The sequence below is a fragment of the Oncorhynchus masou genome, chromosome 15 (genome assembly GCF_036934945.1).
Source record: "Oncorhynchus masou masou isolate Uvic2021 chromosome 15, UVic_Omas_1.1, whole genome shotgun sequence".
Taxonomy (NCBI): domain Eukaryota; kingdom Metazoa; phylum Chordata; class Actinopteri; order Salmoniformes; family Salmonidae; genus Oncorhynchus; species Oncorhynchus masou.
In genome coordinates this window covers 46,649,281-46,663,099 of record NC_088226.1, presented here as the reverse complement: position 1 = coordinate 46,663,099, position 13,819 = coordinate 46,649,281, and the positions used below count along the sequence as shown (strand labels likewise).

General features: G+C 41.0%; 1 protein-coding gene across 1 annotated transcript in view; it reads right to left on the bottom strand.

The window, feature by feature from the left end:
* Window positions 1–13,819, bottom strand: part of prdm5 (PR domain containing 5) — a 73,241-nt gene that overhangs the window by 35,077 nt on the left and 24,345 nt on the right. Inside the window, exon 12 of the mRNA XM_064989453.1 lies at window positions 2,163–2,323. Coding sequence (XP_064845525.1) covers window positions 2,163–2,323 — 161 coding nt within the window. The remainder of the gene's footprint in view (window positions 1–2,162; window positions 2,324–13,819) is intronic.

Here is a 13,819-nt window from a genome sequence, read left to right as displayed (position 1 = left end):
TGGTGTTCAGTCCCAGCCAGGTTTCTGAGGTCAGCTACCTGTCTTTAATCACTGCCAGAACCGAGCACTCTCTCAGCAGTCTCCAGTCTCTGAACACCGACCGACCGAGAGACAACTCATGTGCCTGTCTGTTTTCAGTCCTACTGTGCTAAGGCCATGTTATGTTTGATTTGTTTCTTTGCCATGTGCCAAGAAACTGTTTGGTCTCAATCTAATCCATAAACCAAGCGGGCAATGTCAGATTACCAGCCTCAATCTGCTCTGGGATCTGTCCTGTGCTTTGAAACCCTGTGGATCTAATGTACTAAATGCCATGTGTAATTTACAAACAGAGACCGGATGATTCCTGGGCTGCATTGGGAACAATGGTGGAGGATGACTATACACTGTAGCCTAGTTCCGGTCCAGCATACAAGAGAGATCACAAGAAAACATCAAATGTCAATTTTCTCTACTTTTCTGGAAAAATCCACCCAAAACCACTCATTCCTTTCATTTACTGTGTTAACACTAATATGTGAGAACAACATTTGTTGTGAAAAAATGTTTCCTTTTGGCGTTATAAATAAGGTTGTTAGCAACATGGAAATTCATCGTGGAAATCTGTTGCAGCTCAAGTCGACTACAAAATCCACAATGCAATGCTCTCTCTATGAGCTGGCTTGCTAGTTAGTTAGCAAAGTAGCTACACACAATAAAACCAAAGACAATATCAGCATGTGACGTAGTTAGCTGTACAATCGCCTAAACAAACTGCACTATCAGTTTAGGAGTCTACAACGTCACCATGTTCAACCTGCAGATCGATGTGCCTCAGAGTGGAGTCTAACATTTGCAACGGCAGATAGAATTTTGAGGAGATGGGAATGTTGCCCGTGCTAAGTCATTGGGGGCACCGGTGCATTCCGGACAATTCTGGGACACGGAGAGCTCTGCTTCAAAGAGTGAATGAGAGTCTATTGGGCGCTAGCTCAAAAACTCAACATTTACATTAGCATGAATTTCATCAACAAGAAGTATAACATGACAAATCTTTTCAGAGATTGGAGATAATTAACTCGCCATTTGTAGTATCGTATAGCTTTGGAATCGTGACAACAGGCACCTTCCTCAACATATACACTGACTTTGAGAATGCATTGTGTGACGGTAAGCTTAGCAATTCGATTGGCCGACAGTCTGCTGGTTTGGGAGTTATACGTTCCTTGATTAATGGAATTCTTCAATTCAATTTAGGGTGCTTTATTGGCATGGGAAACATATGTTTACAATGCCAAACCAAGTAAAATAGATAATAAACTAAAGTGAAATAAACCATTAAAAAATGTATAGTAAACACAAATGTTCCAAAAGAATAAAGACATTTCAAATGTCATATGTCTACATACAGTTTTGTATATAATATTTAGAATGGTGTTTGTTCTTCACTGGTTGCCCTTTTCTTGTGGTAAACGGTCATACATCTTGTTGTGATTGCACACTGGTATTTTACCCAATAGATATGGGAGTTTATCAACATTTGATTTGTTTTCTAATTCTCTCCTTTCTATCTCCAGGGCGGCAGGTAGCCTAGTGGTTAGAGCGTTGGACTTGTAACCGAGCTGACAAGGTAAAAATCTGTCTTTCTGCCCCTGAACAACCCGTTAACCCATTGTTCCTTGGGCATCATTGAAAATAAGAATTTGTTCTTAAATGACTTGCCTAGTTAAATAAAGGTAAAAATATAATATCTAAAAAGTATGTTCAATGGCTCATTTGAGAGAAGACATCGGCCAGTATTGAAATCTGATGTGTATGATAGATGTTTTTCGCTATCTAAAAGTCGTATTCTTATTAACTTCCAGTGTAGTGATAGAGACTTGACCATGGTGGTATGTAATACTGGCCATATTTCTACCTGCTTGAACCCCTATAACTCAGATACACATGAAAACATTAAATGACCCAGGGAATCGATAGAACATCACTCAGAGATACACAAAAACAATATAACATTAAAAATGGGTGAACCTATCCTTTAACATTTGAAGGACATTCTTACATAGGAAATGTAGGAAAAAACACAAACATACAGGATCATTATTTTGAAAGAGGATTTGCTCAAGGAGAGACTGACAATGTCTGGACTGGGCTCTACAGTACGTCAGACTGGCTGAACTCACCTTCTTGTGGCTCTTGAGAACAGAGGGGGTGACGAAAGCCTTCTCACACAGGTCACATTTGTACTTCTTGTGTCCGTCGTGCACCACCTGGATGTGCACGTTGAGTGTGTCTTTCCTCTTGAAGGTGGCGTCACACTGGTCACACTTGAATGTCCTCTCACCTTCAGAAATGACAAAAGACCAACCCAACACAGTAAAGAAAGAGCAACTTTCTGTCACTTATTTCTGCACCCTCTTATTTTCTGGGGAGAATGACAAGAAAGGGAGGGATCCATTGTTGTATCTGTGAAAGCATAACCATCACTCACAGTAGGCCTGAAAACAATTTCTCCAGGCCAATTGTATGGGCTAAAGAACATTGTGTCTTACATTACTGCTCCCTGCAATTTTCTTTACAAATGATCTGGACTGTACTTATTTTTATACCTTTACCTTGTACCCTTTCTCAAAAATGATGTTCATCTTGCATCCATAGCAACCCAGACTGAAGGAGAGGACAGAAACAGACCGACGCTGATCATACAGAGCTGCTTGCTCTTCGAATGCGTCTCTTATTTCACAGCAATAAAAGACACCAACCAACACTTACATTTTTCATTCACTTAAAAACATTAAAAACACCAGACATCACTCTGACATTAAACAAAAGCACATCTGTCAGCTGTTCCCAAACCAGAGCCATATAGACTATAGCATGGTGTTATTCTTCACGCCTTAACTCAGTGACTCCATACAACAGAGGCTTTTGTTGAAAAGTGCCTTTTTCCATTATAGAGGGATCAGTGGGTTGGTTTCCATCGAGTGGTTTGGAGAGCGTGTATGCTTGGCAGAGTGAGCCTTGGCCCCAAACGTGTGTTCATTCTCCCATTACGAAGAATGAACATGATGGTCAGCACAATAAAGTAGGACACAAGTAGAGGCCTGTGTCCTTTAATGCTCTAGTAGTCAAATAAAACCATTCCCTCCATTAATATTAAAGTCAGGTACTCAACCAGACACAGACTTCATTAATGCTGAGGTTTTAAGTCATTCACAAACATGACTGATTATGAGATGAAGGGGTATTCTGTGGAGGGCTTAACACAGAGAGTGACATTTGACCCTACTTTAAAGGTCAAATCAAATCAAATCAATGCGTATTGGTCATATGCACACGGTCAGTGGCGTGTATTCATGGATGCTAAGGGAAGCCAGGTTTCCCCCAAAAATGTTTACCAAGAAATGTTGTCTCTGTGTTGTCATAATTGTCCTTCAATTCGCAAGAGGCTGAATGTATCTCACTGGAGAAAGCATCCGAGCGAGCGAAACAGAGCCCCTCTGTCTCTGTATGTGTAGGCCATCTATCTGATGCGATCTGGTCATAAAGAGTATGACATTGTTGCCGCCCGCAGCATTGAATGCAAGGGAAGCCAGTGAGTATTTGGCCTCCCATGATAAAAAAGTATTAAATAATAGTCAATTACTGTTGAGCTAAACTGAGTGAGTTCAACTGTTAATGGTCCTGCCGCACCAGCAAAAAGTGTCAAGACATGCCAGCTTGGATTTGGCTTCACTCCTATCACAGAGAAATATTTAATTGTTGCTCATGAAAGGAAGTTAGGCTAGCGAGCAAGCATTTTAGCAAGGTAGGCTAGAACAACAAAAAAATAAAAGACTGTACTGTAAAAACAGTCATAGACTGTTTCGTCAACATGAAAGAGAGGAGGATGGCATTGGCGTTTCTCTACAAGTAGAGTGAGTCAACATGTTTTGTCTACTTGTACAAACGCGCACACAAACACACACACAGACAAATTAGAACCATGGACAGCCACATGATATTTAGCTTACGTTGATTGGACTAAATTGTTTTTGGTATCTTTTAGTTGTCACTGTATTAAACTAAGCAGAGGTGTTTTGATGATGTTGAAATGGTGCTGAAATAGTGGAGGCAGCTCCTGTTTCCTTTGTGACTTTCTGTAACTCGACATGGTTCTAAATCAATAGAAGTGTAGTAATCTGAAAATGTAGGAAACATTAACTTTCTTGACCATGCTGTAGGTTATGTAACTGTTTGTTACATGCTATATGCTTTGTGGACTTCACCGAATAGATGTTGCTCTCCGGTTTTGTGATGAAACAAAGGTGTGGTTGAATTCATTCTGCCACTGTGTCTTCTTATTTCGAGCTTCGGAGTGGTGCAGCGGTCTAAGACACTGCATCTAAGTGCAAGAGGCTTCACTGCAGTCCCTGGTTTGAATACAGGCCGCATCACATCTGGCCGTGACTGTGAGTCCCATAGGGCGGAGCACAATTGGCCAGCGTCGTCTGGGTTTGGCCATCATTGTAAATAAGAATTTGTTCTTAACTGACTTGCCTAGTTAAATAAAGGTAAAATATATTGTGGGGCAAAAAAGTATTTAGTCAGCCACCAATTGTGCAAGTTCTCCCACTTAAAAAGATGAGAGGCCTGTAAATTTCATCATAGGTACACTTCAACGATGACAGACAAAATTAGAAAAAAAATCCAGAAAATCACATTGTAGGATTTTTAATGAATTTATTTGCAGATTATGGTGGAAAATAAGTATTTGGTCAATAACAAAAGTTTATCTCAATACTTTGTTATATACCCTTTGTTGGCAATGACAGAGGTCAAATGTTTTCTGTAAGTCTTCACAAGGTTTTCACACACTGGTATTTTGGCCCATTCCTCCATGCAGATCTCCTCTAGAGCAGTGATGTTTTGGGGCTGTTGCTGGGCAACACGGACTTTCAACTCCGTCCAATGATTTTCTATGGGGTTGAGATCTGGAGACTGGCTAGGCCACTCCAGGACCTTGAAATGCTTCATACGAAGCCACTCCTTCGTTGCCAGGGCGGTGTGTTTGGGAACATTGTCATGCTGAAAGACCCAGCCACGTTTCATCGTCAATGCCCTTGCTGATGGAAGGAGGTTTTCACTCAAAATCTCACGATACATGGCCCCATTCATTCTTTCCTTTACACGGATCAGTCGTCCTGGTCCCTTTGCAGAAAAACAGCCCCAAAGCATGATGTTTCCACCCCCATGCTTCACAGTAGGTATGGTGTTCTTTGGATGCAACTCAGCATTCTTTGTCCTCCAAACACGACAAGTTGAGTTTTTACCAAAAAGTTATATTTTGGTTTCATCTGACCATATGACATTCTCCCAATCTTCTTCTGGATCATGCTCTCTAGCAAACTTCAGACGGGCCTGGACATGTACTGGCTTAAGCAGGAGGACACGTCTGGCACTGCAGGATTTGAGTACCTGGCGGCATAGTGTGTTACTGATAGTAGGCTTTGTTACTTTGGTCCCAGCTCTCTGCAGGTCATTCACTAGGTCCCCCTGTGTGGTTCTGGGATTTTTGCACACCGTACTTGCGATCATTTTGACCCCACGGGGTGAGATCTTGCGTGGAGCCCCAGATCGAGGGAGATTATCAGTGGTCTTGTATGTCTTCCATTTCCTAATAATTGCTCCCACAGTTGATTTCTTCAAACCAAGCTGCTTACCTAATGCAGATTCAGTCTTCCAAGCCTGGTGCAGGTCTACAATTTTGTTTCTGGTGTCCTTTGACAGCTCTTTGGTTTTGGCCATAGTGGAGTTTGGAGTGTGACTGTTTGAGGTTGTGGACAGGTGTCTTTTATACAGATAACAAGTTCAAACAGGTGTCATTAATACAGGTAACGAGTGGAGGACAGAGGAGCCTCTTAAAGAAGAAGTTACAGGTCTGTGAGAGCCAGAAAGCTTGTTTGTAGGTGACCAAATACTTATTTTCCACCATCATTTGCAAATAAATTCATTAAAAATCCTACAATGTGATTTTCTGGATTTTTTTTCTCATTTTGTCTGTCATAGTTGAAGTGTACCTATGATGAAAATTACAGGCCTCTCTCATCTCTTTAAGTGGGAGAACTTGCACAATTGGTGGCTGGCTAAATACTTTTTTGCCCCACTGAATATTATTGTCTCTGCCTTTAGGCCTATTTACAGTATCACGCTCACAAGGCATAAGAAATAACAGGTTATAGAGAAAAAAACACAATTATCACAACACATAGGTTGTAATATCACTTTTTTTCTGGCTTGGCTTCACCAGTGATTTTACCCACGCACCGCTACTGCACACACGCGTTGCAAAAATAACGATTTCCCTAATAATGCTGTTTATTTACATGGACACATCTGAAAATCAGGCAACCTGATGGGACTATGATAAATGCAGAAAATCACCAATCAAAATAAAAGTTCCACCACCGTGACCATGTTATGTTTGGGAAGCCTATTTGATTCTTTTGAGTTCGAAACTATACAGTTTGTTCAGTTCTTCCCAAATTCACTTCACTCATGCAAAATAGGGAAGCTAGCGCTGCTGGTGCTGGCACATGTGCAGATCAAATACACCTCTGCAACTCTGATTAAGGTGTCTACATGCCCTAACAACTCGAAAGAATGTTTAGAAACCCAGGTGTTTTAATCAGCATATGCTTACTTCGATTATGACCTTACGGCGTTTAAGATAAGCAGAGTAAGGTGTTTAAGTGAGTAATGCCATACTCGGCCTACTGCCATAATCAGTTTACTATCAAATTATTAGTGTGCATGTAAATGTACTCCATGTCTGTGTCATTTAATCTCAGTATTCACTTATTTCAGCAATTTTGAGGGTTTATTTTTGTGAAGAATGATTTATTTGTTTTTCTTGCATGTTGTCACGCCTTGGTCATTGTATTTTGTGTTTTCGTTATATATTTGGTTAGGCCAGGGTGTGACATGGGTTTATGTATTGTATTTTCTTATTGGGGTTTGTAGTATTTGGGATTGTAGCTGATTATGGGGTGTGTGTTAAATAGGTTTGGCTGCCTGAGGCGGTTCTCAATCAGAGTCAGGTGATTCTTGTTATCTCTGATTGGGAACCGTATTTAGGTAGCCTGGGTTTCGCTTTGTATTTCGTGGGTGATTGTTCCTGTCTCTGTGTTAGTGTTCACCAGTCAGGCTGTAATAGGTTTCACGTTCCGTTTTGTTGTTTTGTATTTATTTGTTATTTCATGTATAGCTTCGTTATTTGTTTTCACTATTAAACATGAGTAACAAACACGCTGCATTTCGGTCCGACTCTCTTTCGACAAACGAAGAACGTCGTTACACATGTCCTAGATAATTACAGTATCAAGATACAATATAAATTTGTATAGTTCAATAGGAAGAAACCAAACTGTAAATGTAAAAACACAAAAAAACATACAAATAAAAAAAATTCTAAACAGATTAAAAGACATATGTTTCAGTATTTCCAAATACAAATCGATCTATTCAAATTTAATTCTCAAAGGCTACCAACCCAGAGCCACATAGGAAAATAGATTAAAGACTGAGCATGGCAATGCTATCTCCCATCCGCACGACCAAACATTGTTGTTAAATTAGCTCTTGCAAGTGGGAGATACCATGTGACCAATTGACCAGAGTTTCGGGCTTGGCCCCACACAGTCTGGCAGTGAATCTTTCCAGCTGTGCAATGTCCAAGTTCATAAGCAACCAACATCTGCAAAGGGCAATACCCGGTTCAAACCTACTCCTTAGAATCGTTTTTCTTCCTGCTATTATTGCAGCCATAACAATCCGCCTTTCTTCATAAGATAACTAAATGCTAGGGCTGCAACCCAGCAGGAGCAGGGATGGGCAAACAGGTAGGCTCCTGCCAAGAATAACAATTCAAATATTAACTAACCCAAAGAGACTGGTACACAGCTCCAACACATAAACATATTATTGCCCAGCTCAGATTGGGTACATTTATTACATAAATCACTATCCATAGGCTTCATCTTGAACTTTTGCTCTGGGGTAAAATAAAACCTGTTAGTAAATTGATAATGAATACATTTATGGGCATTTATATGCTTTAACCCAGAACAAGGAAGGTGCTGAATTCTAATTACATGAGACTTGGACTCCTCTATTTTCCACCAAGGCACATCAGATGGAGAGTCAAGCCAAATACTCAGTGACCTCAGCTGAAATGCCCCATAGTAGAGTTTAAAAGGGAAACTTTTTGGGGCATTGTAAGGTGGAGAGACTAATTCTCTGATGTTTCCCATTATCCTCAAGATATCCATGTCCTTAAAGAATGAAGATGGGGGAGGAAGGGGAAGCATTGAAAACAGGACATTTATACATGGGAGGACATTCATTTTTATTACCAAAACCTTTTTCCCCCAATATCATTATTTTTTCTTCTCATTCATCATGAGTTGCAAATTGGATTGAATTATGAATGCCCAGGTATGTAAATCCCTTATATTCTAAAGTGATAGGTAAAGAGGGTAATGTCATTTGTTTGGCTGTGGGGTTTAGAGGCATTAAGATACACTTGGACCAGTTAATTTTATAGCCGTAGAAAAAGCCGAATCCTTAAAGTGGTCAAGTACGTGTGGTATAGAATTAAAGACATCGGACAAATATAGTAAGATGTCATCAGCGTACAGGGAGATATGGTGGACTGTTTCTTTGATCTTAATAGGCAAGATGTTAATATTTTGACTAATGGCCTGGGCTAGCGGTTCTAATGAAAGGGAAAATAGGCCAGGACTCAGAGGACAACCCTGTTGTGTGGATATGATATTCTTAGGACAAACTCTGGGGCGGCGGAATGGCCAATTTGGATACGGCCAGTTCAGTCGATGTATAGGGTGCGGATCACACTAATAAATGATCAACCAAACCCAAAACGTTCCAAAACAGTTCATGAATACCCCTATTCCACACCATCAAATGCCTTCTCTATATCTAATCAGGACAGCAGAGTTTACAATATGGAATAGGCGGAGTATGTTGTCCGAGGCCAACCAACCCTTTATGAATCCTGATTGGTCAGGATTAACCAATGATGATGATATGCAAGTCTCTAATCTTTTTGACAAGACCTTCACAAAGAGTTTAAATCACAGTTCAAAATTGATAAGGGCCTGTAGCTTGAACAATCAAGCAGGTCCTTTCCACCTTTCAATAGCAAGGAAATAAGAGATGTGTTTGGTACCCTATGGAAATTCCCAATCTCCAGTGAGTGGCCGATTGAGTCCAGTAATACAAACCAGACTGAATCCCACACAGCCAACAATAATTTAGGAGGGATACCATCCAACCCTGGTGACTTGGATTTTGACATTGAATCTAAGGCAGTCTTCAGTTCTGCCAAGGAGATGGGGGCATCTAATAGACTGATTTGATTAACAGAAATGGAAGGAAGATCCAAGGAACTTAAAAGAGATAACATCTTCCTAGAGTCTTCGGGAAACTCCAAGGTATACAGATTGGAATACAAAGTAGTTAAAGTATGATTCATATGGGACGGAAGGTACAAAGTTCACTGTTATTGTTCTTAATCACATCAATACATTAAAAAATGTTCAGTTTGCTTCAGTTTCACTGTGCCTACTCAGTATATCCACATTCTCATCGTCACATTATCATGTTCTCATAGACTTGTTTTAAAATTAATACATTCAGCCCTAGAACTAGTCACCATTCGGCTCAATTTTAAATGTGGTGAGTTCTATCTTCCCATATTTCTACCTTTATTTAATTAGGCAAGTCAGTTAAGAACAAATTCTTATTTTCAATGACGGTCTAGGAACAGTGGGTCAACTGCCTTGTTCAGGTACAGAACATCAGAATTTTACCTTGTCAGCACAGGGATTTGATCTTGGAACCTCTCGGTTACTAGTCCAATGCTCTAACCACTAGGCTACCTGCCTTCCCATCTTCAGTATAGTTAGACTTTTGCATCAACTCTAGATGGGTTATTTCACTCTAATGAAGAAATCTGAAGGTTGTGTGTTTTAATCTGATGTGATGAGAAGGAATTACAAATGTCTCTAATGCAATTTTTTTTTAATTTTACCTTTATTTTACTAGGCAAGTCAGTTAAGAACAAATTCTTATTTTCAATGACGGCCTAGGAACAGTGGGTTAACTGCCTGTTCAGGGGCAGAACGACAGATTTTTTGTACCTTGTCAGCTCAGGGATTTGAACTTGCAACCTTTCGGTTACTAGTCCAATGCTCTAACCACTAGGCTACACTGCCACCCCAACACTTAGCTACTTCCCATAATGTATGTGGGTCTACCCCTGGTTGTGCATTAAAAAATGTGGGAAGTCTAAAAAGCTTCACGTCTTAAAAAAGGATTCATCAAAAGAATATGGTGCATGAATAGAGGACAAAAAACATGATTTAGTGCCATTAATAACAACAGAGGCATTATAATACAATATTTCAGTGTATCCCCCAGAGACCCCCACCTTCATAGGAAGTTTCCTGTTAATTACAATCATAACACCCTTTGTCTTTTGGGGGTGGCACAAGAGTACGCTATTATCTTTTTTTATTTTTTTTTATCTGAAATCTATCGATATCATTGGCTGTCAAATGGGTCTCTTGTAGGAAGGCAAAATCAATATTCTACATCGTAACTACTCTAAACACCAAATTATCTTGACAGGGCTCTTCAAGTCTCAAACACTTAAAGTTAAAAGGTTAAACAAACATCTATCTCTGAATGGGTCCAATAATAGCTAATGCAGTCAAAGTGTGGAGACAGGCCAATAGACATCTCATGATGTCATGATCTCATTCCCTTTTCACAGCCATTCTCCATGATGGAACAATAACCTAATCTTATCAGGCTCAAACCCTTTGTTTTTCCTCAATGGTCTAATAGAAATATTTTCACCCTCAGTGACATCTTTGATCATTTTAGTATTGGAACTTTTCAAGACCTCAAAGAATCATATAATCTCCCAGTGACTTCCTTTTTTGTTGTTGCTTAGTCTCCGCTCGGATCTAAAAGCATACGCAGTACCCTGGGATTCCCTTGATGCCACCCATGCCCTGGTTGAATACTCCCAAATCTGTTGGACTGGTCTCCACTCTCTACTCCAAACCTAACTTGTCCGACACCTGCGGTCACTTCCATCTGTAACAGAACTCCTAGGTTTTGGAGAACAGTTGAACTGGAAGGTGACATAGAACAATGTTTTCTCATCATAAAAAGAAATTCTCACCAGTTAACTTATTCATTAATTCCAAAATTGTATTATACACCATATCGCCGCTTCGATAATCTCGATAATCAGTTCAGTCTTGGTTCAGTTGGGACCATTAGCCAGTTTATTAGGTACACCACCACATTCATTAAAATGGTTCGCTGCTATGGCCGGTTTCCTGAGCTTTTCACACACTACAGTGTCCAGGGTTTACAGAGGATGGTGCGACAAACAAAAACCATCCAGACAGCAGCAGTCCTGTTGGGAAAACAGCTCGTTGATGAGAAGTTGAAGGAGAATGGCAACAATTGTGCGGGCTAACAGGTGGGCAACAAGCAGGCAAAAAAACATAGCAAAACAACTGACGTGCAGAACGGCATCTCGGAACGCACGACTCGTTGGTCCTAGTCACGGTTGGGTTATTGCAGCAGACGTCAACAGCAGGTTCCACTCCTATCAGCTAAAAACAAGAAGACGTGGCTCCAGTGGGAACTCGATCACCAACACTGGCCAAATGAGGAGAGGAAAAGCATTGCCTGATCTGACAAATCCCTGTTTCTGTTGTCTCATGTTGATGGCAGCGTCAGGATTTGGCATAAGCAGCATGAGTCCATGGTCCCGTACTGCCTGGAGAAACTGGGGAATTTAGGAGGAACCAGGTTGGACAAACCCCCACCCTCATCAACAGGCCCACTGTGGAAACAGTCAATAACTTCAAATTCCACTGCACACACATCTCAGAGAAGCTGAAATAGTCCAACCATATCAACACCGCGGTGAAGAAAGCACGACAGCAACTCTTCAACCTCAGGATGCTGAAGAAATTTGGCCTGTGTCAGAGGACCCCCACAGTGTTCTACAGGAGCACCATCGAGAGCATACTGTCGGGCTGCATTACAGCCTGGTAAGGAAACCAAACGCACTGTTGGGTGTACACTACCTCCCCTACAGGACACCTAAAACACCAGGTGTTGCAGGAGGGCCAAGAAGATCATCAGGGACCCCAGTCACCCAATCCATGCCCTGTTCTCCCTGCTTTAATCACTCAGACACATCATGCCAAAAACTGAATGACTGGCCAATATTTTCTACCCTCAGACCATCAGGTTGCTGAATAGCCACCACCAGTCAGCTACCTGCTCCCTTCAGAAGGACAACCACTCTGCAACACTACACCAATCAGGCCTTTATGGTAGAGTGGCCAGACGGAAACCACTCTTCAGTAAAAGGCACATGACATCCCGCTTGGAGTTTGACAAAAGGCACCCGAAGGACTCTCAGACCATGAGAAACAAGATTCTCTGTATTTCCCTAGAACTGTTAGCAGGGTAGCTCGTCTAGGTGAGAGGCACCGGGGTTCACCATGCAGCTGGTTTTCCCTTTATAAACCATAATTGTTAGTAGTCCTTGCCACATGCGTCTGGCGTCAGTCATTGAATTGCGATTAGACTTTGTCCCTGTACTGCGTTTTCTGTTTGGGATTTGTACCATTGTTACTATTGGGCCAACATCTATGAATTTCCTAATGAACCACGTGACTGAGTCTGTGTACTCGTTGACGTTATTGTCGGAGGCGACCCGGAACATTTCCCATTTTTCTAAACAGTTCTGTAGCATAGATTCTGATTGGCCAGAACAGCTTTGTACAGTCATTACCACGGATGTTTCCTGCTTTAATTTCTGCCTATAGGCGGAGAAGTAGAATGGCAGCATGATCTGATTTGCTGAAGGGGTGGGGAGGGAGGGCCTTGTAACCGCCCCAGCTAGGCAAATAACATCAGGTCTCTTTTCTACCATCGGGCCATCGGACTGTTGAACAGCTAGAACCTAGCTGTCTACTCGCCTGCACCTTAGAACCGCCTGCATTGACTCTCCAAACATGCACATTCACCACTGCTGTTACTATCTATTATTATTATGTGAGCCACTGATTTTAAATCAACAACTTTATTTCATGTCAAAATGCTATGACAGCTGTGGTTCATTTTCTCACTGTGAGGGGCACACACAAATCTCATAAACACACAGAACACATACACTGATATTTACTCTCTCTCTGTATACAGTATCAGTCAAAGGTTTGGACACACCTACTCGTTCAAGGGTTTTTCTTTCTTTTTACTGTTTTCTACATTGTAGAATTGTGAAGACATCAAAACTATGAAATAACACATAGGAATCATGTAGTAACCAAAAAAGTGTTAAACCAATCAAAATACAATTTCTTTGAGATTCTTCAACGCAGCCACCCTTTGCCATGATGACAGCTTTACATACTCTTGGTATTCTCTCAACCAGCTTCATGAGGTAGTCACCTTGAATGCATTTCAATTAACAGGTGTGCCTTGTTACAAGTTAATTTGTGGAATTTCTTTCCTTCTTAATGCATTTGAGCCGATCAGTTGTGTTGTGACAAGGTAGGGGTGGTATAGAAAAGATAGCCCTATTTGGTAAAAGACCAAGTCCATATTATGGCAAGAACAGCTCAAATAAGCAAAGAGAAACGACAGTCCATCATTACGTTAAGACCTGAAGGTCAGTCAATTTTCAAGAACTTTGAACTTTGAAACTGGAAGCATGGAGGAGAAGGTGTGATGGTGTGGG